General features: G+C 36.9%; 1 protein-coding gene across 9 annotated transcripts in view; it reads right to left on the bottom strand.

The window, feature by feature from the left end:
- The window catches only part of DLG2 (discs large MAGUK scaffold protein 2), a 993,549-nt gene that overhangs the window by 285,755 nt on the left and 682,148 nt on the right, over positions 1 to 25,646 (bottom strand). For all 9 annotated transcript variants that reach the window (XM_066175626.1, XM_066175625.1, XM_066175627.1 and 6 more), the window contains one exon: positions 16,100 to 16,269. In XM_066175626.1, the coding sequence (XP_066031723.1) occupies positions 16,100 to 16,269 (170 nt within the window). The remainder of the gene's footprint in view (positions 1 to 16,099; positions 16,270 to 25,646) is intronic.

Below are 25,646 nucleotides of genomic sequence, written 5' to 3'. Positions count from 1 at the left end.
TTCAATATTTCTGCAAGATACACTGGTACTATGAATCTCTTTTCCTGACCAGAGAATCAAACAGGAAATCATTAACCCACCCTTTCAAGAGAAGCACAAGGCTTGAGAATGTTGGATTTAAGCACCTTTGCGTGCATTGTGAGAATGTCTAATCTAGAAAATAGTTATGTACGCAGGTTGAAAGAAGGGGGAAATCAAAGTATCTCTCCTGTCACATTTTTTTTCAAACTTTTAAGGCAATTAGCCTCATTACTACAAATATGCCCTTATAGGCAGATTTATTTTAACTGCATCTCCTGCCATTTTCCATTAATATGTAACCAATAACCAACCAGCTCTCTAAGGTTTTCATTTTGAAGACAAGTTATCTGGAAATGACATCAGCATGGCAGATCTAGATCTCACTGATGTAAAACCAAGAGAAGCCCTCTTTTCCTGACTGACTCCTCCCTTCCACAGACAATTCAGAAAAATCTTGAAGGCTTTTTTTTTTTTTTCTCTTTTCACTCACTGTTCATGCTCTTTAAGTTCACTTGACCTTATTTAATTCCTGATGCTACATAAATGCAGACACAATGTTTGGGCAAAGAAAAAAAAATAACAGGGCAGTGCCAAGAGACAGACAGGCAGTTACAGACAACTGGAATGACTACAATGAGAAGATCCAGAGCCTGCTATTGTTTTTACATTATATATTAACTTGGGTTCAAATCCTGAAACACAGTTCACTTTCCACGCACAAAATACACCAGCTGTTTCCGGTGTAGGAACCAAATCTATGCTGACAGTTGATCACAGTTTGCCAGTCACTAACAAATAGAACCTATGTCATTTTCTGCACAAATTATTGTAATTACTGGCAGCAGAACAAGATATTTCATCTCCTAATAATGCAAATGAAAAGCATTTGTTCCTGTAGATGAGCACATCAAGATCTGCCTTGAAGTAGTTTTTTACTTTTTGATGAGATATTACATTTTTTAAGTCTTTGTACTATGTAAATCTGTGCTTCTCCTGCCTTCTTTTTTTTTTTTTTTTTTTTTTTTTTCCCTGATATAGATTCATTTTTGAAATCTACAGACTTGACACAGAAGAAAACTATTCCAATTCAGGGAGAAATACTATTTGCTTCGTATAACATTAGGCGATATATCTTTAAATGAGTATAGCTGGGTCTCTGCTAAGTTGAATGGCTCTTTGAGACAAATATTTAATAATTTGTCACCAATAAAATGGAGACAGGAGGAGTCTGTCAGTTTGGGATCTGTTTAAAAACCATACATGTCAGGGACAGACTCATCAGTTTCTTTTATTTGTCCTTCATCTGATGAGGGAAATTTAACTTATCTTCTCATCCCTGTTGCAAAGCTGAACAGAAATACTTTATTGAAAAGCTCTCTGTCAGTTACATTGAATGTGGAAAATACAAAATGAAATCAAAGTTCATCTTGCAGCTCTTATCTATTTGCAATCAAATAGATAAATAAACAATCAATCTGTCATCCGTTCAGTTACTTCCTTCTTAAAAATACAGAGAGAAATCAAGGCAAAAACGTACATGTAATTTTGCTTTTATATGTAAGGCAATTTATGGACCTGTGATGTTAAAAGTAGAACAGGGATATAAATGATACAGGGAAGGAAAATAGATGGTGCTTATTGAACAGAAGTAATAAGGCAAAGACACTCTGAAAATGGATTCATGAGTCATTGCACTTTGATTCTTTTTGCCTCTCTGAAACTGTAGTTTGGTCCCTTACTTCAGTTTACTGATGATGCCGTCTTGCAGCACTCTAGGAAGCAAAGTGAATCAAAAAAAGTTTTATTTCCCAGTGAGAAGCTCCCTACACTCTCACAGAGTAAAATGAGCAAAGTCAGACCCTTGTGCCTTTCTAGAAAAGATGAGGGCAGGACCTCTAGTGGCAATACAGGGGGTAAGGGCTTTAAACTAAAAGGGGATAGATTTGGATTAGATATTGAGAAGAAACTCTTTATTGTAAGGGTGGTGAGGCACAGGTTCCCCAGAGAAGCTGTGGGTACCCAGAGAAGCTGTGGGTGCCCCACCCCATGAAGTGTTCAAGGATGGGGGTGTGTTGGATAGGGGTTCTGAGACACCTGGTCTAGTTGAAGATGTCCTTGATCATTGCAAGAAGACTGGGAGTAGATGACCTTTAAAGCCCCCTTCCAACTCAAAATATTCTTTAATCATTGTATGATTCTATGACTTCTCAGAAATTATGCCAAATATTTGCTTAGGGAATTGTATTCTAGCATACCTAACTAGAAAGAGAACGTGAACTCCCATTTGAAACAGAATTACAGATTTTTTTCAGACTGGTCCCAGACCATTAAATATTTTCTAAGAACTTGTGCTTAGAAGAATTGAAATGCAGAGTATAACACTTAAAAATTATAGTTGTTGAAGCCTGAGTTACATTGCAGATTTTCTGCGAGTAAGACTTTCCCTCTTAATGAGATATAGCATAACACAAAACCCTGCTGTTAGTCTCTTGAGGGGTTCTAGCTAGGACGGATATTAACGTGGCCTTTCTATCAGCTTTTTCAACTAATAATAAACACTGAACTTTCCCGCAATGCCAGAGCCAGGGTTTAGGTCAGCCTCTGGGAACTATATGTGCAGCATTTCCAATGAAAAATGAAACCCTGGGGGAAGGAATGAATGTACTAACATCTTGATTTATTCACAGGCCATTTTTGGGCCCCATTTGGAAAATTTAAGCAGCTATTTGGATGAAAAGATTGATACTAGTGAGACTCACCCAAAGCCTACAAGACTGATTTTAGGTGTAAAGAAACTCAGCTCTGATTGGAGCTGGCCAAAACTGTTCATATGAAGTCAAGACTTAGTATTTAAAGACTTGGTGCAGCCCAAAATAAAGGAATTTTTACTAGCCTTCAAATACTAAAACATGCTGTGAAAACACCCTTTGGTGAAGAACCAGCTACGAGACAAATTGTTCCTAAGGAGCATGATTCTGGCTTGAACAACAGAAGGATTGAAAAAACAGAGAAATGCAGATTAAGATAACAGATTATATGTTCTAATATTCATTAATATTTTTCCATGCACAGAAGTTTTTTCTAAAGCTTCCTAAAGAAAAAGAAAAAAAAAAAAAAGATGGAAATGAAAAATATAAAATTACCATTGAGGACCGGGAAAGAACATATTTTTTTTGTCTGGAAAACACCCTCTTCATTTCTGCAGATGGAGGATTTAAATAGCCCCATGCACACTCTTTGCCTTCTAAGTACAGTGAAATGAGAAAATTTTGTTATGAATCTTGGGACAGGAAGAAACTCATAATTCTTCTCAACCTGAGGTAGAAGCAGTTGCATTAGGTCTAACAGATGGCTGTGTAGCATACCCAGGTATTTCCCCTGCTACAGACCTGATGTCCTCCCTGGTAATCACAATCCTCACTTCTTCTACATCTAGCACAAATCTTGTTTATTATTTGTCTATTAAATTTCATTTCACACCCTCCCTAGGGAGCACGGAGAGCAAACTCACTCTTCAAAGATGCACTGCAAGGCAAGATTGCTATCAGGTGCTGATAAACTGCCCCCCACCTCCCACTTAGTCTTCAGTATTTCAGATAAATGGCTTCAGATCACTCATTTATTCATTGTAGGACTGGCTTTCTAAATCTCTGATCATTTTTACAGCTTTCCCCTGGAGTCCCTCCAACTGGCATACACCCTTCTTGAAGTACAGAGCTCAAAGCTTTACCTGTACAGGATGAAAGGAATGTTCCTATGTCTTATAAACCATACATTAATTTATAAAACCAAATATAGCATTTGAATGTTTCATCACAGCAGGATGTGTTAGAGACAAAGATGTTACAGCTAACAAAGTTCTAGCTACTCTCCACATGATTCTTTTCCTACAGTTTTATGTCACCACTGTTTAGCAGATTAAGTGGTTATTTCTGCTGAAAGCACCTTGCAGCTGACCCTGCTCAATTACATCTTTGGTTTTTCAGACCACTTTCAGTGTTGAACCCTCCTAGCACATGGAGTCATCTGATAAAAAAAAGAGGAAGCGCTGCAGAAGAGAATTATGGTCTCTTCTGTTTATTGTCACTCTTCAACCTTTTTCTAGATGCTTATAAAGAGATTTCCTACTTTTTCAATTATTCTTCCAAGATGCTAAAAATATACTGATGGATTCACAGTCCTTTGGCTCCCCTTATTCACTTCAATAAGGATACATTTCCTGCTTCACCTTTCCAGTTTTTCACCTTTCCTTCTCCTCGCATGTGTTCTAGCCCGACCATTGTCAGCACTCAGATGTCATCAGATAAATTCTGGTGGTCTGTCATCAGGATTATCAGGACCTGAGAGTGCGTGAGTATCTAGCTTCTCTAAGTGCTGCCAGACCTATTGATTCCTCATCTGAGGCTGAGATCTTGTCCCTTTGCTGCTGATATTAATCATGATAGCCACCTTATCAGAGATGACATTTCTGCGAAAACTGATGTCAGCAAAAAGGTAGGCATTTTTCATATCTTGTCTGGAAAGCACCTATAATCAAAACATCCCTCTGTAACTGCCAAGTGCATCACTAAACTATAATCCTGCATTACAGAGGGGGTCTGATTTGTTATAGCAGTATTTAAAAGTGTAATCTAAAAATAACTTTTAGAAATTTTGGCAATGATATTTGGTAATAATTTGCATTTAGAAATGATACACATCTGACCCACAGACTATGGATAAGATTTACCCCTGGCCTACTATTACACTGAGTTTATTTTTCAATTACAGTATATAAAATGTAAATGTGTCCACAAAAAACAATTTTTACTAAATTATTTGCCATAATTTTACATTTCCTTATTTCAGTTCTGTCTGTTGGAGTGAATAATATGCCTTTCTATTAATTTCATAAGACAGCCTACAAATTGTTTTGCATAAGAAACACAACAAACAAAAAGCAAAACACAGTTTTGAGAAAGAAAAGTCTATCATGTCCTTATTTGCAAATATCACTTTCCAAAATAAACATGTCAAGCATGTCTTGGGGCTATTGTTCTTTTAGTTTATGCAACACATCTTTTATCATATCCTAAAGAGTTTTTGTGTCATTATACCCTTTTTTACATGTCATGAAGCTCCAAGATCTTGCTTTGCAACTGTTTCTTCCTATCAACAATAAAGATAGGACTTTTTTTTTTTCCTAAAAAATCGAAGAGCAGGTTTTTTATCTGTTCTTATAAGTTACTACTCAAAATTCAGAAGCCAACATCCCAGGTACTGAACACACTGAGCACAATGAACTTTGAACTCTTGGAATATTTTGGATATACTCCCTAGTGTTTATGGTTTCATGGAGAACTCCTCCCTGGATATAATTTGCTTTTTCAAGCTTTCAGAGTTGCATTTTTTCCCAAAATTAGTCCCTAAAGATATAAGCATTAAGCCACCTCCTTACCTTTCTCGTACAACAACAGCCAAAATCTCCACTGGAAAGAGGTCAGAATAGTTTTTTTCATCTACCAAGCACACCAAATGTTTAATGTTGAGAAAAAAATATCAACTTGCCATTGGAACAAGTAGCAGAATTTCTGAATGAAAAAAATCTTAAGTGAGTCTCCGCAAAGTAAGAAGAACAAGTGATACTCTCATATATAAATGGCTCTACTGCCAACTCAAAAGAAGAATTGAAGAGCAGCTGTCTATGTGTAAGGGAGCACAAGACTTTGGCACAGCAAGGCTCTACTTTGTTTCTGTAAGAATCTCACCATGCCTGCAAAAGAGGAACCTTCACTGCATGTAAAAACTCAGCTGCCCTTTGTACACATCACTGATGTGATGGTACAGGCAGAACCAGAACACTTTCGCACTGGAGTCCTTTGGGACGTCCAAAGCCTGGACTTCCTGGTCTCGTATCTTATGACAGCCAATTGCAAAGAATGATCATCTGCACAGACCGTGTGTTCCATGGCAAATGGCAAAGGGTCTTCCACTTGAACTCCAAAAAATAGCTGCCATTTCTAGGAATTCTAATATAATGTTTAGAGACACAAAACAAACAAACAAACAAAAACCCTCTAACTGATGAAAGAAAAGCAGTTCTTCAAAGCTGTTGGACAAATGCTCTAAAATAATAAATGGCAAGCCAAAGCTAAAATACTATAGGGAAATTTCTTTTTGACAAATGTATTTTTTTTTGTTTTAATTAAGGATAACTGAAATTTCATTTAGAATTCGGAATACTGAAAGCAAAATGAGGATGACAGACCTGCAGAAAGGACTAGGGGAGTCCAAAAAGGACTGGAAATAGCCAGATGAGCAAATATTGCAATTAATCACTTTGGTGCTTGACTTGTAAGACAATTATTCCCTTCAGATGTTCAGAGATGCCTTAAAGCAACTCCTTCCTTTTTTTTTTCCAACTAGTGCAAACAAAAGAATAATATTGACAATCTAAAATAATTTTTAAATAGGCTGCAGTGTGATATTTTATTTAGCACATCACTTGAATCTCTAAAGCTACAGTCAGCTTTGTCACTCCACCATGATTAGAATCTGTAATGCCTTCCTCAGAAGACTTAAAATACTGTCTGCCCATGCTTATGATTACAGGGGAAAAGGAGACAAGAAAAATGAGGAGACAAAAATTAAGACCTACATCTCCTCATGCTATAAAAATTTAATTAAATACCAATTATTCTTTCAAAGGTGCTCTTCATGGCAAAGCAATATTTTGCTGATGTGTGTTGTCTTCCAGACAGCAGAAGTCTTGAGAAAGATCTGGACATCTAAAAATTATCAAGAAGACAGAACTTGCTACATAGATAATTAACTGAACAATAAAGGATGAAAACACTGCTCTGTAGTTTCATGTGACTAATTTGCACATTAGGCTTTCTACTGAAAAAAGGATGAAGGTTTCCAAAGAAGGGAACATAAGGGTTTTCAGACTACCCAGGTGAAATGAAAGATGATGTGTCAATGAACATATTTCACACAGCACGCTAATCCCCACCTTCTGCTGCATCAGGATGTCAATCAGGCTTCAGCAATTGTTGTCATACAACTGTTTATTATTAAAGTGGTGAAAGATTAAGCATAATAATCTTTCTCTAAAATTTATCTGAAGCATTTAGAACAAGGATCAGATAGGCAGAGGAAAAAGGCCAAGAAAACTGCTGCTCCCAAGGAAATTCTCACCACTCCACTAAGAAACAGAAAAAATGATGTTGGCCTCCTGTCTACAGAATGGCTTTTTCCACACTCAGCCCCATAGTTTAGCAAATGATGCCACTGTCCTTCCCTATCTTTTGATTTATTGTGTATCTGGAAATACTGATGAGACAATTAACATCTGCTACACTGTCTGCTGGATCTCCTGTCCTCCTGATGAAAACACCAATGGTAAACGTAATGAAAGGGAACTTCTCTCACTCCCCTTTTAACTCTTACACAGCACTCTTGAATGGGGAGGCAAATGATGAAACTATTTTCTACACAGAAAGTTACAACTTAGAGGGAAAAAAGCAGTACAAAGGCATGCTATAGTAATAAAATTATGAGACTTACTGTATTACATTTAGTCAGGAGAAAACTTTAGAACTGAAAAAGAAGGTGGCCAAGATCCATGGGGAATTTTCCTCACACTTGGCATAGACAAATAAAAGCCAAAAAAGGCACTTAGTCTTTGGGATTTTTAAAAATTGAAGAGAGTATAAGGACACAGTGTCAAGTAGAATCCCAAAGCACACCCGTCACAGTTTTTCATACAAGCCTGAGACAAAAGATGTTCCAAGAAACTTTTCAGCAGCGCACTGGAGATCATTATGTAACTGGGAAATCCATTAAGAATGCAAGTTCCTTTGAAGCATTTCCACAAGGACGGGATAAATCAAGTACAGAATTTTTAAATGGTCTGCTTTATTGTCACCCAGAAGGACGCCATATGAACCAAAGAGATGCACTTATCCAACAGCTGAGCAGAGAAATTAATAAGCCATGTCTCTAAAGGAAGCAATCAAAATAAAAACCAAACAAAACAAATGAAAAACAAACAAACAAACAAACCCTCCCCACCCCCCCCCCCCCAAAAAAAAAAACCAAACCCCCGACATCTTCCTTCACTCAAATTTTCAGAAAAAGTTAAGAGTTAAACCTGTGAAGGTGACGACAGTATCAGGGGAATCTAGTGAGTCATGCTAACATCTCTTCATTTGCAGCAAAAGCCTCAGAAGTAACTTTGACCACAACAAAAGGGGCAACACCTCATGACAGAATGATAAAAACCAAGGTCACACTGAAACACCATACCTTTTGCTGTCTCTATTCAGAGCTGATGAAACTATCTAGGCAACTGGACAATAAAAATACAAAATTCCTACCTAATTCAGAAAGGACAAGCACAGAAAATTTTGTCAATTGAAATGTCAATTATCTACTTAGCTCCAAAGATGGCTGAATTTGGTCTGATGTGAAACAATTTCATAGCACCATCTTCTGCCATTTAACTGCAATTGTAATGAAAAAGATGTCAGATTTATTTTCTTTCTCTACTGAAAACAAAAAGCAACCAAACAAAGCTGAATTTTCTTCAAACAAAATCTCCAGTTTGTTGGCATCCAAGCCTACCTGCACATCTATCTTTCCCTGAGCTGCTGCATTTGCTCTATTGCAGCCACAGTTCATTAAGATGAAATGTGTTCTGCTGAAGCTGCCTCATCAGTAAGTATTGCTGAAGCAATTTAGTAATGATCTTAATGTACAGTGCTGGATTTTTATAGCTATCTCAATTGGCTATTAAAATACAGCACTGCACTTTGAAATTGCGACTGCACCACTTCAGAAATTGTTAGCATGATGAAGCTGCAAAAAGTAATGTTCATATCAGTGGAAACCTTACTCTTTATGAATGATTTCTGGAAAATTATACTTAAAATCTAGTATGAGATTAGATGTTAATTTTGCACATGAACACAGGATTCTTCAGATCTGCTTGGAGAGTTCTTGAGAACTTAATGGTTTCAAGGGAAAAAGAGACAAAATATGTGCATATAATATTGCTGCAAAGTCTTCCCAGACATGTTGTTTACTTCTTTACAGCTAATGAAAAATGACATTTAAAAAGAAAAGGGGAAAATCATAGCAATCAAGAAAATATAAAAGGCTTAATGGAAGTAATATCCTACAGCTCACAGGATACCTCCAGTTTTAAGTGAGACAACCAGCCAGAAGGAGGGATTTTGAATTCCCTTTGAAATTATCCTTTTTTTTTTATTTTGAAATAGATTTAATTACTGACTACTAATCTCCAAAGATGGTTGAATTAGGTCTGATGTGAGGACAAGTTGATTCCATCACTTCCTGCCATTAAACTGCATTTCTAACAAAAAACATAACAGATTTACCTTCTTTCTCCACTAAAGATAAAAAGACTTTAGAAAAAGCCTGAAAAACTAGAACTGAAGTGCCACTATGTCCAAGAACATTATGTTTTTGAAATTATGTCCAAGAACTACTTTTTCTCTGTAATGGAAGGAATCACTTTACAGAATCAGTGTGACTTTTTTAAAAGAAAAACTTCATATATGGTAACTTACGCAAATGAGATGGCAAGTCTTTAGTCACCAAAGGCAGATAATGCATTTGATATTTTATTTATACCATAAAGAATATGATAATAGCAGCTATATGCATTTATCATCACTTAAATTAAACAACATGATCCTCAGTCTGGGAAATATAAACGTACAGATATAAACTGCCACTTTTACCATATCAGGCACTAGCAACAGAAATGTGTCAAAATATGGCTGGAAAACAGCAGAGGCTTTGGTAGCACTTTTATCATGGTGCTTTCTAATTTTACAATTTTCAAGAGAATACAATTTTCATGTGATAAACTATCAGAGACTCACATATTCTTACATTAGACAATCTTACCCTAAAGGGCAGACATGCTTTTTAGTGATGTTAACTTATAAATGATGGTTTAAGCCACTATCTTAAAACTGAAAATTATGTATGAGTGTTTGATGGAGCACTTTCTGCTAACTGGAGGAAATACAAGTTCCTTAAAGCAAAGACATTTCACAAAAAATGTATTTTAGTTTCAACTGTGGTGATTTTCTATTTATATCTGATGAAAGTGATACAGTTACAGTAATGTAAAGTGAAGCACTTAAATTAGAGTTGAGAACCAAAACAGTTTGTTAGACCCAGACTCGAGAAAGTTTGCCTGCTTCCTCATTTTTATATGGTTCTGTCTTTTAAGTTGTCCCATTTTGCTCTGTTTTAGATAAGGATTCACAGAGCACAGAAGGAAGAGAACATTGAAAACCAAAAGTAAATTCACAGCTGATAGGATCACAAGACTGAAATTCTTCAAAGACCATAAGAAAAGGTTCTGTTCAAAATGTGCAAAAATGATTTTGTTGAAAAAACTTTGTTCCTTACAAAACATTTCTTAATTTTTAATTAAGAAAATATCTGCCTAACTTGCCATAAGACCCCCTATTCCCACATGCTAACGTTTGCTATGTCATATTTACTGTCTCTTAAAGTAGAAAAAATAGATCATTGAAGTAATAGAAGCAATAGCTGCAATTAAAAAAAAAATTAAAAATATGTACCAACATCAGTCTGAAGCAAGCACTTGCCATCAGTTACCAAACAGCAAGGTCTGAAAGCTCACACTGTTCTCTGAAATTGGGAAAGAAATAATTGGGGTTTTTTGTTTACAAAGAGCCCCTTCTTTCATTTTAAGTGCTGTAGCTATTACCTGAGATAAAAAGGTAACTTTTGGCTTTGCTTTGCTAGATAAAAGTCGTAAGTTTCCTCCTTTCCTTACTGAAAGCAGAACTTCAAAAATTTTTTTTAAACGAACCCTCTATTCTGCCATTCTGAATTGAACTTTTTTTTTTTTAGCAGACATTTTGAAATACACATATTTGAACTGTATTTTTGCAACTACCTAAGTTGTCACTGCAAGCTGGGATACTATCTATGCTACAGAACACACAAGGTATTTCCAATAAAGCCATCAATCAAAACTAAAACACGTCTATTCTTATGAGAAAAGAAGTATGAACCTCTAAAAAACTACAGACAGTAATGGACTAGAGGACATTTCAGCAACAATCAAAGATAAATCTACAGTGAAATCATACCTTATCTTGATGGTGAAGAATCTCTGCATCTTCTGAAGAAAATCTCATAACTTATGAGAGTTAAAAAACTCAATTTTTAAACCATACTGATTCTTTTCTTAGTATAGTAATGAAGCTTCATTACTGTCCACTGATTTTATTCAGTGTCATCAAGAATAAAACAAATAGTTACAGGGAAAGAAAATCTACCATGTGACAGAGTCGCTTCAGTTCGGCACAGAACACGATCAAATGGGAACTCTGGAACTAGTTATGCCCAGTGATGCAGTCTAACATTTAGGCAGATATACATAACTCTCAAAATAAATGTGCATTATGCCCTTTATATTAATCCCATTTTATTTTTGCATATTTTATTGAGATGTCTAGCTTAGGAGCTATGTCTTTGCTGATTAAGAAATTTAAGATAAGGATAGCCATCCAGAGGGAGATACTGAATGGGGCTGAACAGTGCTTAAGAGATGCATTAATTTTTAATCTGAAGCCCCAAAACATAATCACACTCCAAATGGATTAAAAGAAAAGTTTTGATATGGCCCTAATTCTGATACCAGAAAGAGTAGAGAATTATGTGCCCCTAAATGTGTTTTAGTGCCCAAAGCAGTGTGGGATGGACCTCATGAGAATGTGCCACTGGCTGAATTCATCAGGAATAAGCAAAAAGCATGCTTTTAGAAATAAAAATGTGTCACAGCTGCTGATTTGTCCAGAACCTTTTCATCTAAAACGTCATGAACAGAAGGGCAGCTCCAGTCATTGCAGCAAGATCCTGACACAGCTCAAACACTCTAATGATAGGCATTATTATCATGAATATAGTAATCCTCTTTCTCTATGACTTTATACTCAAGCCACCAGAACATCCAGATAGCAAAATTAAATGTCCTTAATGTCTTTCTTTTTTTTTGGGTGTTTTTAAGTCTGACATTTCTCCTCTGAAGCATCCTGGTATTCAGCTGTTCCGCTTCACATACTCTGAACTTCATTTCTGCAGTTTTTATGTCTTCCAAGACACCACATTTCCTACAGAAGTGAGGTCAAAAGTTTATTATCTTATCCACCACTGCTGTAGTGACAAGAATCCTTGTTTTCTGCTCTTCCCCTCCCCCCCCCCCCCCCCCCCCCCTTCTGGTACATGATATCAAAGCTTAAATTATCAGCTAGGTAGGCAAGCAGGTAGGTAATATTTTACATTACCTCTGTGTTTACCCAAGTCCCTGACTGCCAGAAATTTTCTACAATGGCAGAAATAAATTTTTCTGCTGATAATTTAAAAACTGAAATTAAAAAAAAAATCAAATTTAATTTCTATCACTTGTGCATCAGCATATGACTTGTTCACCATCATATTACTCAATGCTTCTGGGTTTAGTAAAAGCATATTTGGAGTGTGAAAGGACAGCATGAAAATCTTGAGGTCACTGGAACTACTTTGGTTTAAAATCCTCCAGTCAAATGCAATGAAATGGTACTGAGCACTGCAACCCCTGAACAGTGACGGAAGTTCACAATTCACTGCCCATAAACAGTTATTTGCAGGGTCTTACAGCAAGCTAATGCACAAGTTATATTACAAAGCCAGACAGCACCATTAAATTGCTTTGTTTTGAATGCCTGCATTTTGCTCCCCAGGAACAAACACTGCAGGGTGTGCAATCCATTCTCATTGCTGCTAGTCTTGTTTCAATACAGAGCAAGAAAAGCCTATTACTTAATGATACGATTTTCAGTAGTGTCTAAATCCCAATGATTTAAACAAGAGAGCTGCAAGTATATCTTTCCTCTGTTACAGCTGTCAGCCACTGTAGGGATGCCGGCTGCTAAAATCTGCAGTGCCCTGGGAGTGACTGAAACAAAACATCTACTGCTGGCCACTCAATCCTTTGCAAAGCCATGCAGCGAATTCTGTGCCTGACTGAAGAGACATGCAAGAAGCACACAAAAGACAACCTCTCAAGCACATGAAAAATAGGAAGAGCCTGTAAGGATGACAGTTAGCAATCACCTTCAAGACACAGACTATGGCTATTTGTCAGTATTTCCAATCAGGTGTGTCAAAGTGATGATCAGCTTTAAATGCTTACACGCCTGCAGCTCTCTTTGAACCCTTGATTTTCCTATTACACAGCCCATTTGTGTCTTTGTTTACCTCTTCTCACCCCAGAAATAAAACTAAAGGGTTACATGTTTAGCATATATGACGCTAGGAGAGCTTTTTCGTAAAGCAACAGGAATAACTGCATGGGGATCTGCATTCTGAAGGGACCTCCTGGCAGCACACAAGCATGCCCTTCCCCCTGTCACATGCCCAAAACCATTGCCAGACAATTCTTATTTAATATCTGACGTTTAAAACACATTCACCAAATTAATCAATGTATTTTATATGGTGGTTGCCAGCTACAAAAATTAATGCCCATTAAAAAAAACCCAACTAGCCTCTATGGACTAATAACTTATAAAAGCCTTCATCCTAAATATCTCAGATGAAATTAAAAGGACCTCTACGTACAAAGCCTTGCAAATTTCCTTCTTTACCAACTTCAAGTGCTGAAAGATATAATCTACTATGCATAGACAGGCAAGTTAGGGATCTCTGAGTTTACCTGGTATTATGGAAGCCAAGACTTGCTTCCATGTGGTAAATTCTCAGGGCAGTAAGGAATGAACTTAGTAAATCCTAGGTTATATACTGACAGAGACAGGAAAAGAATTGAAAAGATATTTGCTACTTTGAGTTTGGTATGGAACAAACCTCTTGTCTAAAAAACAGATTTCATTTCTTTATTAATTTTGTGAGTAGAAAAGAAGAAATGGTGTGGAAGCTACCATGCTAGTTCTAAGATCCTGCTCTGGACACCAAAACATCCCAATTTCACTCTGAGAAGTAAGAAACACTGTTTATATAAATACAAAATGGTTCTTAGGTTGCATAGCAATGGTGTGAAAGACCAGTTCACAGATTAATTGCCTGAGATATGAGGAGATAAGCATCAGAATAGTGACAACAGCCAAGAATCACAGGTTTGATTCTCAACTTCTGCTGAGAGTTTGATGGCCCTAAACAGATAATTTTTTTGTGGAAGATTTTGAAAAAAAAATGAAAGGAAAAATGCTCTAGATATTAAAAATAATATTGATAAGGTTTTCATCGCAACTGTAAATTATTTTCTTCATTTTACCTTTTTATCTGTGGAACACAAAAAGCCTAATAGAGCATGCTTTCTTACTGCCTGAATTATGAAGGTAAACCCATGACTTTTGAAGAAAACTAGCCCATCAACTTATTTTTTATCCAAGTTTCCAGCTAACTTGTTTCTATGAAAGTGAAAATATAAATAAATATATTCAACTTAACAATAAAATTCATTATTTATAGCACTTATCTGTAGTAAACTTTATGTAAGACTGTAGATGTAAAATCATATTTTCAGCAGTAAGCAGCAAAAGTCCTTTAGCTTGCCCTTAAAGGCAGTTTTTTGGTATCCATTCTGTTTTATGAAAATATTTGTATAAAGAAATAGTTTCACTCAAAACAAACACAGTGCAAACCCATTATTAGATAATGATTGCCTCTCTTGTCCATTTCCACAATGTAGCAAAAATTTGGTCATGGTGAATAATTTTTACTCTTTCATCACAACCACAAAGGACATGTTAATTTTAGTTTCTTTAGCCTTAGGTCTCTCAAAATGACTATCATATCACACACTTAGTTTAATTCCAAATCTTTAAAAACATTGCTGGCACTTCTACTCTGAATTCACATGCATACAAAATACCATTAGAAATGCTTTTCTTTTAGTAAAACAATCCAGCATTGTAACTGACCACAAGAATCCAGACTTTTGGGGATTCACCATCAGCTACATGTTTAAATATATCTTACTCGTCTCCAAGAGCAGAGCATAATGAATACACTGCAGTGTCAAAGGCTGCACTGTTTTCAGTGTTGCACCATCGTTGTAGAGGTCAATCTCAACAATATGTCTCACTATATTAAATATACTTCACTACTGGTATAAAAAAACCCTATGGAGAAGCATACTATAATATTCAGATGAGGGGACATGTAAGGGAGAACACTGAAAAAGCTGCATATTATTCACCATGGATAAAACAGGGAGAAAAATCTCATGTACACTGGATATATTAAGATACATGTAAATGTCTTCATTTTTTATTTTTATATATATATATATATATATATCTCAAAGACCTGCTTATGAAATAGCTATTATGGATCAAAAAAAATTAACTGCTCTTCATTCTATCCACATGTACCATGAAAATATGCATTTTCTGTGTCCAGAAATTAGCTACGAAGAAAAATCCTTCTAGAAAGGAATTTGGCTTTTTGTTCTCTAACCAGAAAGTTCTATTGGAAGCGATAAAGCTCATTTAGACTAGTGAAGGTTTTGTGATAGATTTCCAGATAAATTTGTTGAAGAATAAAATAAAATTCTTCTATGGATCTGGGTAAGTTGATATTCTTGTCTTCATGTTCCAAAGATAACTAGAAAAAACCATCATGAAAATAGAGAGGGTAAGCTGGATAATCAAAAAGCCTTCTAAACAGAGGAAGAATTCAGAAACTCCACATTCAACAGCACCTTAAATCAAAGTCGAAGGTCTGAGTAAAGGAACTTTAAAGGCAGTACATGTGCTGCCACACAGTATCTGTGTGTCTTTTTAAAAGGTAAGGAGACATCTCTGCAATAAACACCAAACCAAGCAAACCACGATTACCTGAACTCCTTTATATTTAGGGAACAGATGTAACCATAAATTTGAATCTACCAGCCTAAATGAACTCCATTTCAGTATTTGACAGGGTCAACCAGTTAGCAAATCAACAAGGTCAGATGCAATTTAAGCTACCAGAGAGGCTAAACACCAGGTTTAAAAGGGAGTCTTTTAATTTTCTTATCTACCTTTCGGTCCTTTGAACAACTTGATCTCTACGACGGTCTCCAGTATAGGTCTCCTTCTGCGGACGTACAATCGCACTATGGAGCCAGCCTCCTTCAGGGCCTCCACGGCTTTGCTGTGAGACACTTCCGACACGTCAACCTCGTTCACGCGCAGGATGCAATCGTTGACCCTACAAGAAAAACAAAGAGCCACAGATATTAAATGCTTCAGCTGTTACTTTGGACCAAACAAAGTTTTGTCAGCAGTGCTGTAAAATGAAGAATACTTCACTGGGAATCACAGAATTGTGGATATGGTGAGCTGGAAGGGACCCACAAGGATCATCACATCCAAGTCTGCCAGATGACAGACAATGCAGTGTGCTTCACAAGCAATGAGACAGGGTACTCAGTCTTTCCAAAAGACATACCTGATTTGAACTGGATCAAACCTGATTCAAACTCAATCACCCACACCAACCATCCTCCTTCATAAATTGGGGTTACATGCACTGTAGTGATAGAAATCAATAATAACTTGTCTTCACAGACTTCATTAAAACATTTTTGACTAAACAATACAAATGTCCTTTAAAACACTCGTGCTGCATGCTATTACTATGGACCATAGTAAGGACAACTATAGTTGCTCTTAAGGAAATCTCACAGTGTGGTATAAAAGCTGTCATTGTAAAAATGCTGTCCTGCAAAAAGCAGACAATTTAAAAGAGAATGTTTGATGCTAAATAATTTACTCAAGTTAAATTCTTTGTTTTCAACACTGACTGTAGGCTTCAAGATCTACCGTACAGTAATTACATTTTCTTTTTTTATTTTTGAATACTAATAAAATTCCCTCATAGTTTTACTTTGAGCATTTACTATAGTATCTGAGGATGAACATATAATCACCCTCAATGTCCTGGTTAGATGGAGCTGCATTCTCCTTATCTGACAGATTTGTCCTAGTTGGAAAGGAAACCTACAGCTTAAGAGCAGTAAATTCCATCTCCAAAGCAGCAGGACGACTTAACTATTGGGCCATTCTTTCTTTGCAAATGAAGGCAAGTGAAAAGAGCAAATTCTAAAGAACTAGATAAATTGAGATTCTACTGCTCTTGTGCAGTACATTTGTTGTGAGATGCCTCTAAGTATTTTGGGTACAGAAGAAAAAGGCATATTCTAAAAAAAATGTGTTCTTAATGTCCGAAAGGACAATTAGCGAAGCAAATATGGGTTGCTAAAAATATTCCTATTTCTGCTATGTTTCAATACATAAAAATCAACTATCAAATGTTACCCTTGACAGCAAAAGAACACTTGATCTGGGTACTGATTAGGAGCCTTAGAACATGGAGGAAGAATGAAAATTTACCTAAGTTTATCAGAACTCTGAGAATTTAGAATGGTTTTTGTCATGTTCTTGCACTGCTGCTTTTGTTTAAAACAAACCCAAATCAAAACAACAAAAAGAACACAGTTATTTGAAACCGGTCAAACTTGGAAAGGACACAAAGCTGATGCTTCCCTTCTGAGAAAAAGTACTATATCACAAAGTTTCCAGATATCATTCAAAGGTCAGGTTTGGTGGTTAACTCCAATGCTGGAAGTTTCCATGGCTGGGAGGGGCTTTAAGCAACCTGGCATAATGGAAAGTGTTACTGTTCAAGGCTGGGAATGATGGAACTAAAGGATCTTTATGGTCCCTTCCAACCCAAACCAAATTATGCTACTATGATTCCATGCCTTTCTACACCTGTAGGCTTTTTTCTCCCTCTTAAAGAGGTTAATTTTTCATTTTTTAATAAATAAATACAATATTCAAGAACATACATGTACATGCTGCAACAATATGAACTTAAAAGGATAATTACAAAAAAAGTCAGTAAAACCAGTTTAAGAAAACACTTTCAGATTATTAAGTGCATTGTCTTACCTTTTAGGGATAAAATTATTCTGCCCTTGCAAGCAGCTCTCCAATGCATTTTCCTGGCTTTATATACATGTGCCAAATATATGGCAAAATCTTATTTTTGTGATTTCTTTTCCCATTTATTGGTGGATAGGCCCTATACCTGTTAGTCTCAGATGGTGACTGGCCTGTGTGCAGAGGAAGATCTGCCTCATAATCCAAAATAACACAAGTCCAACCGAAGAGATACTAGCAGTTTCACCAATACATACAGTAGTTGTATTGTCATATAATCATACAATCAGAGAAAGGTTTGGGTTGGGAGGGACCTCATACATCTTGGTTTTTTGTGCTGCCAGTGCACATTGCCAGGTCATGTTGAGCTTCTCATCCATCTGTTGTTCTCCTCAGGCCTGCTCTCAAATATTATGCACAAACCTAAATTTATTCAGGTCTGTAAAAGTCCACACACAGGAAACAAATTACAATGAGTTAGGCAGCTTTTCATACGGCACACTGGCTCATCTAAGTTCTTTAACAGAATGGATATATTCTACAGAATTATTTAGTATAAATTCAGTATGAAGGACCCCAGATAGTTAAATACAGAACACATCCAAACCAGTTACAACTGATAAAAGAACTATGAGAGATCCTTTGTTGTTAAGGGGGAAGGTCAGGGACTCAGGTTTACTGATACTTGTTGCTACCTTCAAAGCAAATAAGGGCTTGTATTAAGGAGAAAACCCCCTATTTTTAAGGGCCTAAACTTCAGTATATTCATCTGAGTTTGATTTTGACTGTTTTCAAGAAACTGTGCAGACATCTTTGAGAAGCTGATAAACGCTTCAGTCAACTTGCAAGTAAAGAAGACAAGTACAATCCTTAGGCACTTACTGGACATATAGTAGGTGACAACTGGTAATGATCATTCTGTTCCCTTGTTCTGTGCAATATGGTGCCTTGGAGGGAAACCCAAAGCCGTGTAGTGTGGCAGCTAAGAGCCCCAGAATACCAAATAGTCCTGCCAACACACATTAGCCCACTTGCAGCTCCATAACAAAGCTAACTAGAACCAACTGTAGACTCAAGAACAAGGGAATAATCTGTACTCCATGGATCAACACCATGACACTAAATCCTGTAGTAATCCACAGGTCATATTTATCATCCAGACACCTCCAGCTAAGTCTTATAAGTGGGACAATGCTGCTTTTCATTGCAGCATGGCCAGCATTCACAGATTCTTTCCAACCAAAGCTAACTGGTTTTTTTTTAGTTTCCTCCTCGGAAAAAGCCAAAGTCATATAGACTTTATTTATTCTTTAGTCAGAGCATAGAAATTAAGGTTAAAATACTTATAATGGGAGAATGAGTGCAAAACTATGGAAAATATCAGACAGATATATATACCTCCGTATATCAGTATGGAGATATCAGATAGGCTACAAAAGTAAGACAAAGAAACACTAAATTTCCTCTTTATCCTTTGCTCCTTTGTCCAGCCTTTTTAGCCTGTTTCCCTATAAAACTGTTGATATTTTCTTTCTTCCAGAACTCATAAGAGCACAGCACCTTAAGCAAGAACATAAGATTCTAGAATGAAAGCTGAAAGGATTATTATCTTTTCTTCAAGAGGTCAGCATATAATTATAATTACATTATCTGACCCTAAGATAGTATGTCTAGTCCATTAGCTAGAGAAGGATACTTTTTTTTTTTTTTTTTTAAATTCTATACACACCCTTCCTATCCCATAATAACTAGAATTTACAGCATATGGGGTAAAACATGTACATACTGGTACTGGTTCCTATAACTTCCTTCCAAAAGGAATACTCTTTTTTTTTTATATATATATAATTTCCACTAAGAATTCAGAATAAGGGATATCATATTTACTACAGCAGTCTTCCCATCTGTCTGAAAAATCACAGAATAAAGAGCTAACACTAAATGCCAATGACATGCATGCACCTTAGGGTAAAGTTTTGTTATGTATAATGATCCTTAGAGATATGATCCAATTTCTGTGGCAAATTCATGTATACTCTTAGACTCCTTCCTGACGTTGTGAAGTAGTGTAAAATTACTTCTATGCCTATTTTAAAAATAAAGAGATAAAACTTATCAGTGGAAGAAAATTCCTGTCTGTCTCTGGAAGGCAGAGGGGAACTAGTGCTTATAAAGATGTCTGATGAAGGTAACAGCCAGTCCTAACTCAAAATTTGACACTTATGTGATTTATAATGAAATTCCAAATATCTCATGGTTAATACTGAAAATACTACTTGAGAAAACTTATGATGGGGGGCGGGGGGCGGGTTTGTAAGTTACAAATGACACAGCACAATTAGAACTGAACTTAATAATAATTTGAAATCCTAGGATTGATTTTTATTTAAAAATATGTGGAAATTTTGGTGCAATAAAACAGTAAGCCCAACTGTATTTAACATGAAGGCATTATTTGAAGTATTGAATATAGCCTATGCTTCTAACAAGAACAGAATTATCTTTCGTTCTGAGGAAAATAAATAAGGACTAAACCCACAATGTTTCATTTCTGAGAGAAAAACATCATCCTTCAAACCTCTGAATCAATGGCATTAATCTATTGCAATGCAATTAATTCAATAAAATATAAGCTTTTCCCCAGTAATGCTGGCCTCTAGCCATCCCAACTCTTCATGTGCAACCTCCAACAAGGTTCTTCTTTCATAGTCTATAAATGCAGGATTAAAACCTCATCTGCATCCTGCTTCCTTTGTCTCCTGTTTACAGTCTAAATAAGCTTTCCAGGGGAGAGTCTACACCTTCTTGGCTCATCTCAAACAAGGACTAGCCCTCATTGCAGCTCCCAGGCATACTCAGCATAAACATTGGATAACCAAACAAAGCAGTCTCCTGCCTGTTCCTGGCTGCACTCACGCTTGCTACAAGTCTTCAGAAGTGAGTGCTGAAAGGCAAACACCTCAACCAAGCACAAAGGCAGCTGCGTGTGTGCAAAGACAGGAACTAAACTCTTGCACAGTTTTTCCCTCAGTAGATTCACCTGCGCAGATGGTTTCTCCCCCTGCACCGGCAAACCAGTTTCAGTGTCTTGGCCCCGGTAGCCCAAAGGCTGGTGCATGGCTGTGCTAACAAGTCTGGCTGAAAAGCAGGGTGTGTTTGCTCAAGCCTAGTGCAATGCTTCTGCAGCCTCACAACTCATATCAGCAACTGAAATGATTATCATTCCAGAGACTGAAATTAAAAAAAACAACAACAAAAAACAAAAAACCCTCCTATAAAATGTTTCTCATTTAAGTATGCGTGCAGATTTCACTACAATATAATGGAAACCCTGTTTGCCTATAGCACACCACCTGCGTTCAGCCCACAGCCCATAAGGTTTTGAAGGGGCACCTGAAATTGTGTTGGTTATCCCCACAGCTCACTCCTTTGAATTTTTTCAGTATTTGGGTGTAGAAAATAGCCATTTAGCCTTCCAAGTGAAAGTGATCTCTAATAGATTCCTGCCTAAATGGTAGAAGATGAAAGATGTGGAAGATCATCAGCAAAAGTGCAGATCCAGCTCTAGATCAGGGCAGTCCCAGTCACTTTTCTCATTCCCATATCCAGGGACATGCTAGCACAAAGTCCTACTTCTTGTCCTCCCAAAGTTTGCATGAGAAATAAAACTCTACAAATGAAATTCCCCCTTTGAATACCAGGAGTCTAGTGATAGTTTTCGAGGTGAAAGTGCTTTGTATAATGCAGTCAGGAACTTCAGATCGGATCCAGGGAGGCTGTAGGTTCTACCACCATGATCTGCAGGTGCCCCACCAGAAAACTTTGAGCTTTATTTCATTTCCAGAACAGAGACCAGAGCTCAGATTGTCAGGGAATAAGACAGATTTCATGAAATACCTCTCAATTTCAGAATATGTTATTGCCTGAAATGACTGTGTTTCCATACCCTATTAGAGACATGACCTTGCTGAGACCTGAGACAAAACCAGCACAGCCACAGAATTGTCATAAGGCATTTAGATTGCTTGTCCTTTGCTACTGCTGTGGTTATCCACAGATTTTTTTTTTTTTTAAACAGCCTCTTAATGAAATCCCAGTGTATTTATTAAAGGCTTTGCCTAACAGTCACTGAATTTTAAACCCAAGTGACTGACTACAGCAATAAAAATACTAGCAGAGCACTTCCTTATCATATACATCATCTCTTTATCCCTCTCCTTGTGTTTCATTTATGACTCTAAGTTCTATTTTTGAAGTTGTAAGTCAGAAACAGACGGCATACTGCACTATATAATTAGGAATGGAAAAGTCCCTGCAGCCTTTAGACTCTTAGAAGAAAATATATTTAGAAGCTTGAATATGTTCCTATTCACAGTTTCAATAGAGGATGCATCAGCATTTCCTTTTATATTAATCTCTCTCTTTTTTTTTATTCTTAAAGGCCTTAAAACTCAGCTGTAAGACTAAACTCCTGACACAAAATTGGCTAAAAAGCAGTTTATTTATTGTTTAAAGGACTTTGGATCCTTTCTGCATTCCGCTCTGTTCCTGAGAACTTCCTGGACAAAGCTAGGAGTCTCTCTGAGTTAACCCTTTCTGCCCGCCCAAAGAGATCCTTTTGTCCTTTTAGGTGGAATGTCTTTGAATGCCTTTATCACAGAGTGTCTGTTTTTGGGAGCGTGTGTATATATATATATACACATCTCTTGGCTGAAAATATTCCCCAACCTAATATCTGGAATCTGACCCCAAAGACACATCCTACTACATCAAAACTGGCACAGTGAAATCCCATGCAGAGACATCCAAGCCAGCTCAGACACTGACAGAGTAGATCTAGAGCAGAAATCCAGCCAGATCAATATCTTCCATATGTCTACAGCCAATTACCACTGGTAAATGGCAATATTAATGCAGCCCTGCAATACTGAGCTCATTTAGCACTACCTTGAGCTCCTGCACATCCTGACATGCAGTGATTGATATCAAGAGGGGACCATTAGTGGCTCCCGACGGGAACAGAAATAGAAAAGAGAGCAGGCACCAACCTTTAGTGCAAAACCCTGTGCAGTAGATTAAAGCCTTGGCCCCTGGTAGCAGGATTGCTGCAGGCACACACCGAGGCAGCAAGGCAAGACCTGCACTGGAGATGGCCTGGTGAACCTTCTGACCACATCCTTCCCAAACACACAGTGGCTGCCACAGAGATCCAGCCCTTGGCCCAATGGAAACAGTGCTGCTCCTATGGCAAGAATGATCCAGCTATAGGGAAGCTAAAGTGTTCGCTTATCTCAAAGATAAAAGCCACATGAAGTGATAAACCAGACCAGGGCTCCATCTAGCCTGGGGTTTCTTTCCATCTGTGGCCTTTAGCTGATGGTAAAGGCAAAAAATTAATGCAATTTTTTATCCAGAATATATTTTTAGTTGCTGGACTTTCCTAAGCCCAAAGTACTTTTTTTCTTTTTTTCATTTAACATCGCTGAATAATTTTTTTACACAAATTTAACCTTTTTCAAAACTCGTAAACTCAACATCCCCAGTGTTTTTCATCAATGAATCTCATAGCTTTGCTACCAGTTAAAATATTCTCCTGCGTTATTTCAACCTGCTGTTTATTAGTTTCATTTGATGTTCCCAAATCTTTTTGTTGGGAGAGCAAACATAGGTTCCCTAGTCATCACAACCTCCTACATACCTGATTTTTCATACTAAAAGGCCTTTCTGGACAAGTTTTTCAAGTCAAAGGCATATAGCTGAACTACTGGTAGCACTGATTTAACTTCAGAGATGGAAACACCATCCATCTTTCTGTATATCTGAGTGCCTCTTGGCTATAACACCTACAGATTTACAACTGAACTCTGAAATAAAATGGAAAGTAAAGGTCAATTTTTTTTCTTATGATCCTTTTTTCTTGACAAAAATGACATTGTTTTATGCTGAACAAATTTTCCAGTTAAGTAAAAAGAAAAAAGAATTTATAAGCTCTGACTGAAAACAGAATTGAAAAAACTAAAAGATTAGGCAGTCAGAGAAACAAAAATCAAAACAACAACGTACTGTCTCCAATGCTGTCTCAGAAAAACACTTTTATGGCCTCTGTTTCCATCACTGAACCTGTTGCACTTTGTACAACATAATGCTCTCCTTCGATTGCAGCCATTACTCAGGGGAGCATCTTTAATACCAAGATGTCAGAGATTCTGCCTGCTGCTTTGACTTGAAAAAACCTTTACGTACATTATAGACATTTAAAAGAGCACATAGTGACAAGGAGTAATGGCTTTAAACTGAAAGAGGGTAGATGAAGATTAGATATTGAGAAGATCTTTTGGAGGCACCCTCTACTGTAAGGGTGGTGAGCTACAGGTTGCCCAGACAAGCTGTGGATGCTGTGGAAGTGTGCAAGGCTAGGCTGGATGGGGCTGGTCTAGTGAAGGTGTCCCTGTCCATGGCAGGGGGCTTGGAACTAGAGGATCTTTGGACCTACCAACCCAAACTATTCAATGATTCCATGTGATGAACTCTAACAACCATAGTTGTTATGGCTGTTGGAGTTCATCACAGAGAACATCACCTAGAGTTGTTATGTTGTATGGACCTGCATACAACCAATGTATGAAGGTCCATGTAAGATTGCTGCTGCGCAGTCCTCAGGGCATCCCTAAAGAGGAGACCCTGGTCCACAGACTCTGGCTTTTCAAAACACCATGCTCACTGCAATGTTACTCTGGCCCAAGTAACCTTTACTTGTCTTTGAGGAAGTTAAAAAACCTTGAGAGGAAAGAATAAAATACTCTGATTTCACAGCCCGTACAGTATAATGGTCTGACTACTCCTCTGGAAGCTGGAGCCTCAGGTTCCCCAGAGAGAGAAGGGCAGTGAATGCAGATTCCCCTGGAAGGTGATTTTGCCACTACTTTTGTGAATGAAGGCAGCCCTGATTTGCTCTTTCCCTTTGGCACTTAAAAGCAATTTGGACCTAATTTTGGACCAAAAAAGTGATTGCTCAGCTTCAGTATAATATTCTTAAGTCTTCTTAGACCTGTAATTTGAAGATAGCAAAATTTATGCACTGAGGCAGCCCAGCACTCCATGAGAAATGATCACAAGGGCAACAGAGACTTAAAAAATAGGTTATTTAAATTATTATAAGCCAAATAAACAAACAGTGTAATTTAAATATGTTGACACATGCACTGAAAGCTTAAAAATGTACTGCTTCCAAATGCACTGAGTATTTGTATTTTAAATTATTGATTAAAAAAGAAAAGCACTTGGTAAGGAGATTCAAGGCAATTTTTAGCTCTAAGAATGAATTTGTTGCCAAAATGTCAAAACTAATACCATGCAATGAGCATTCATATAATTTTAGAAATGTCAGCTTCAAATAATAATAATTCTTATGAAAATGATGATAATAATAGTGTGACATTATTGATTTTTAATCCAATATTAATTTTGAAATTTGGTACAATATTGACTTGATATTATTTTAAATCTATTCATAATGACAGAATGCAAGATAGTCAATAATATTCAGGTGCTAAAAGTGTCAGTAAATTCTAAATTAGCTCCAAATGTAATTCTCTAAATCCTCGCCTTTGGAAAAAAAAAAAAAACAACCAAAACCAAACC

This window comes from Chamaea fasciata, unplaced genomic scaffold (genome assembly GCF_029207755.1).
Source record: "Chamaea fasciata isolate MVZ Bird 193981 ecotype frontalis unplaced genomic scaffold, bChaFas1.0.hap1 SCAF_2, whole genome shotgun sequence".
NCBI lineage: Eukaryota > Metazoa > Chordata > Aves > Passeriformes > Sylviidae > Chamaea > Chamaea fasciata.
Note: the sequence above shows the minus strand (reverse complement) of the source record. Positions and strands in the feature narration are given on the sequence as shown.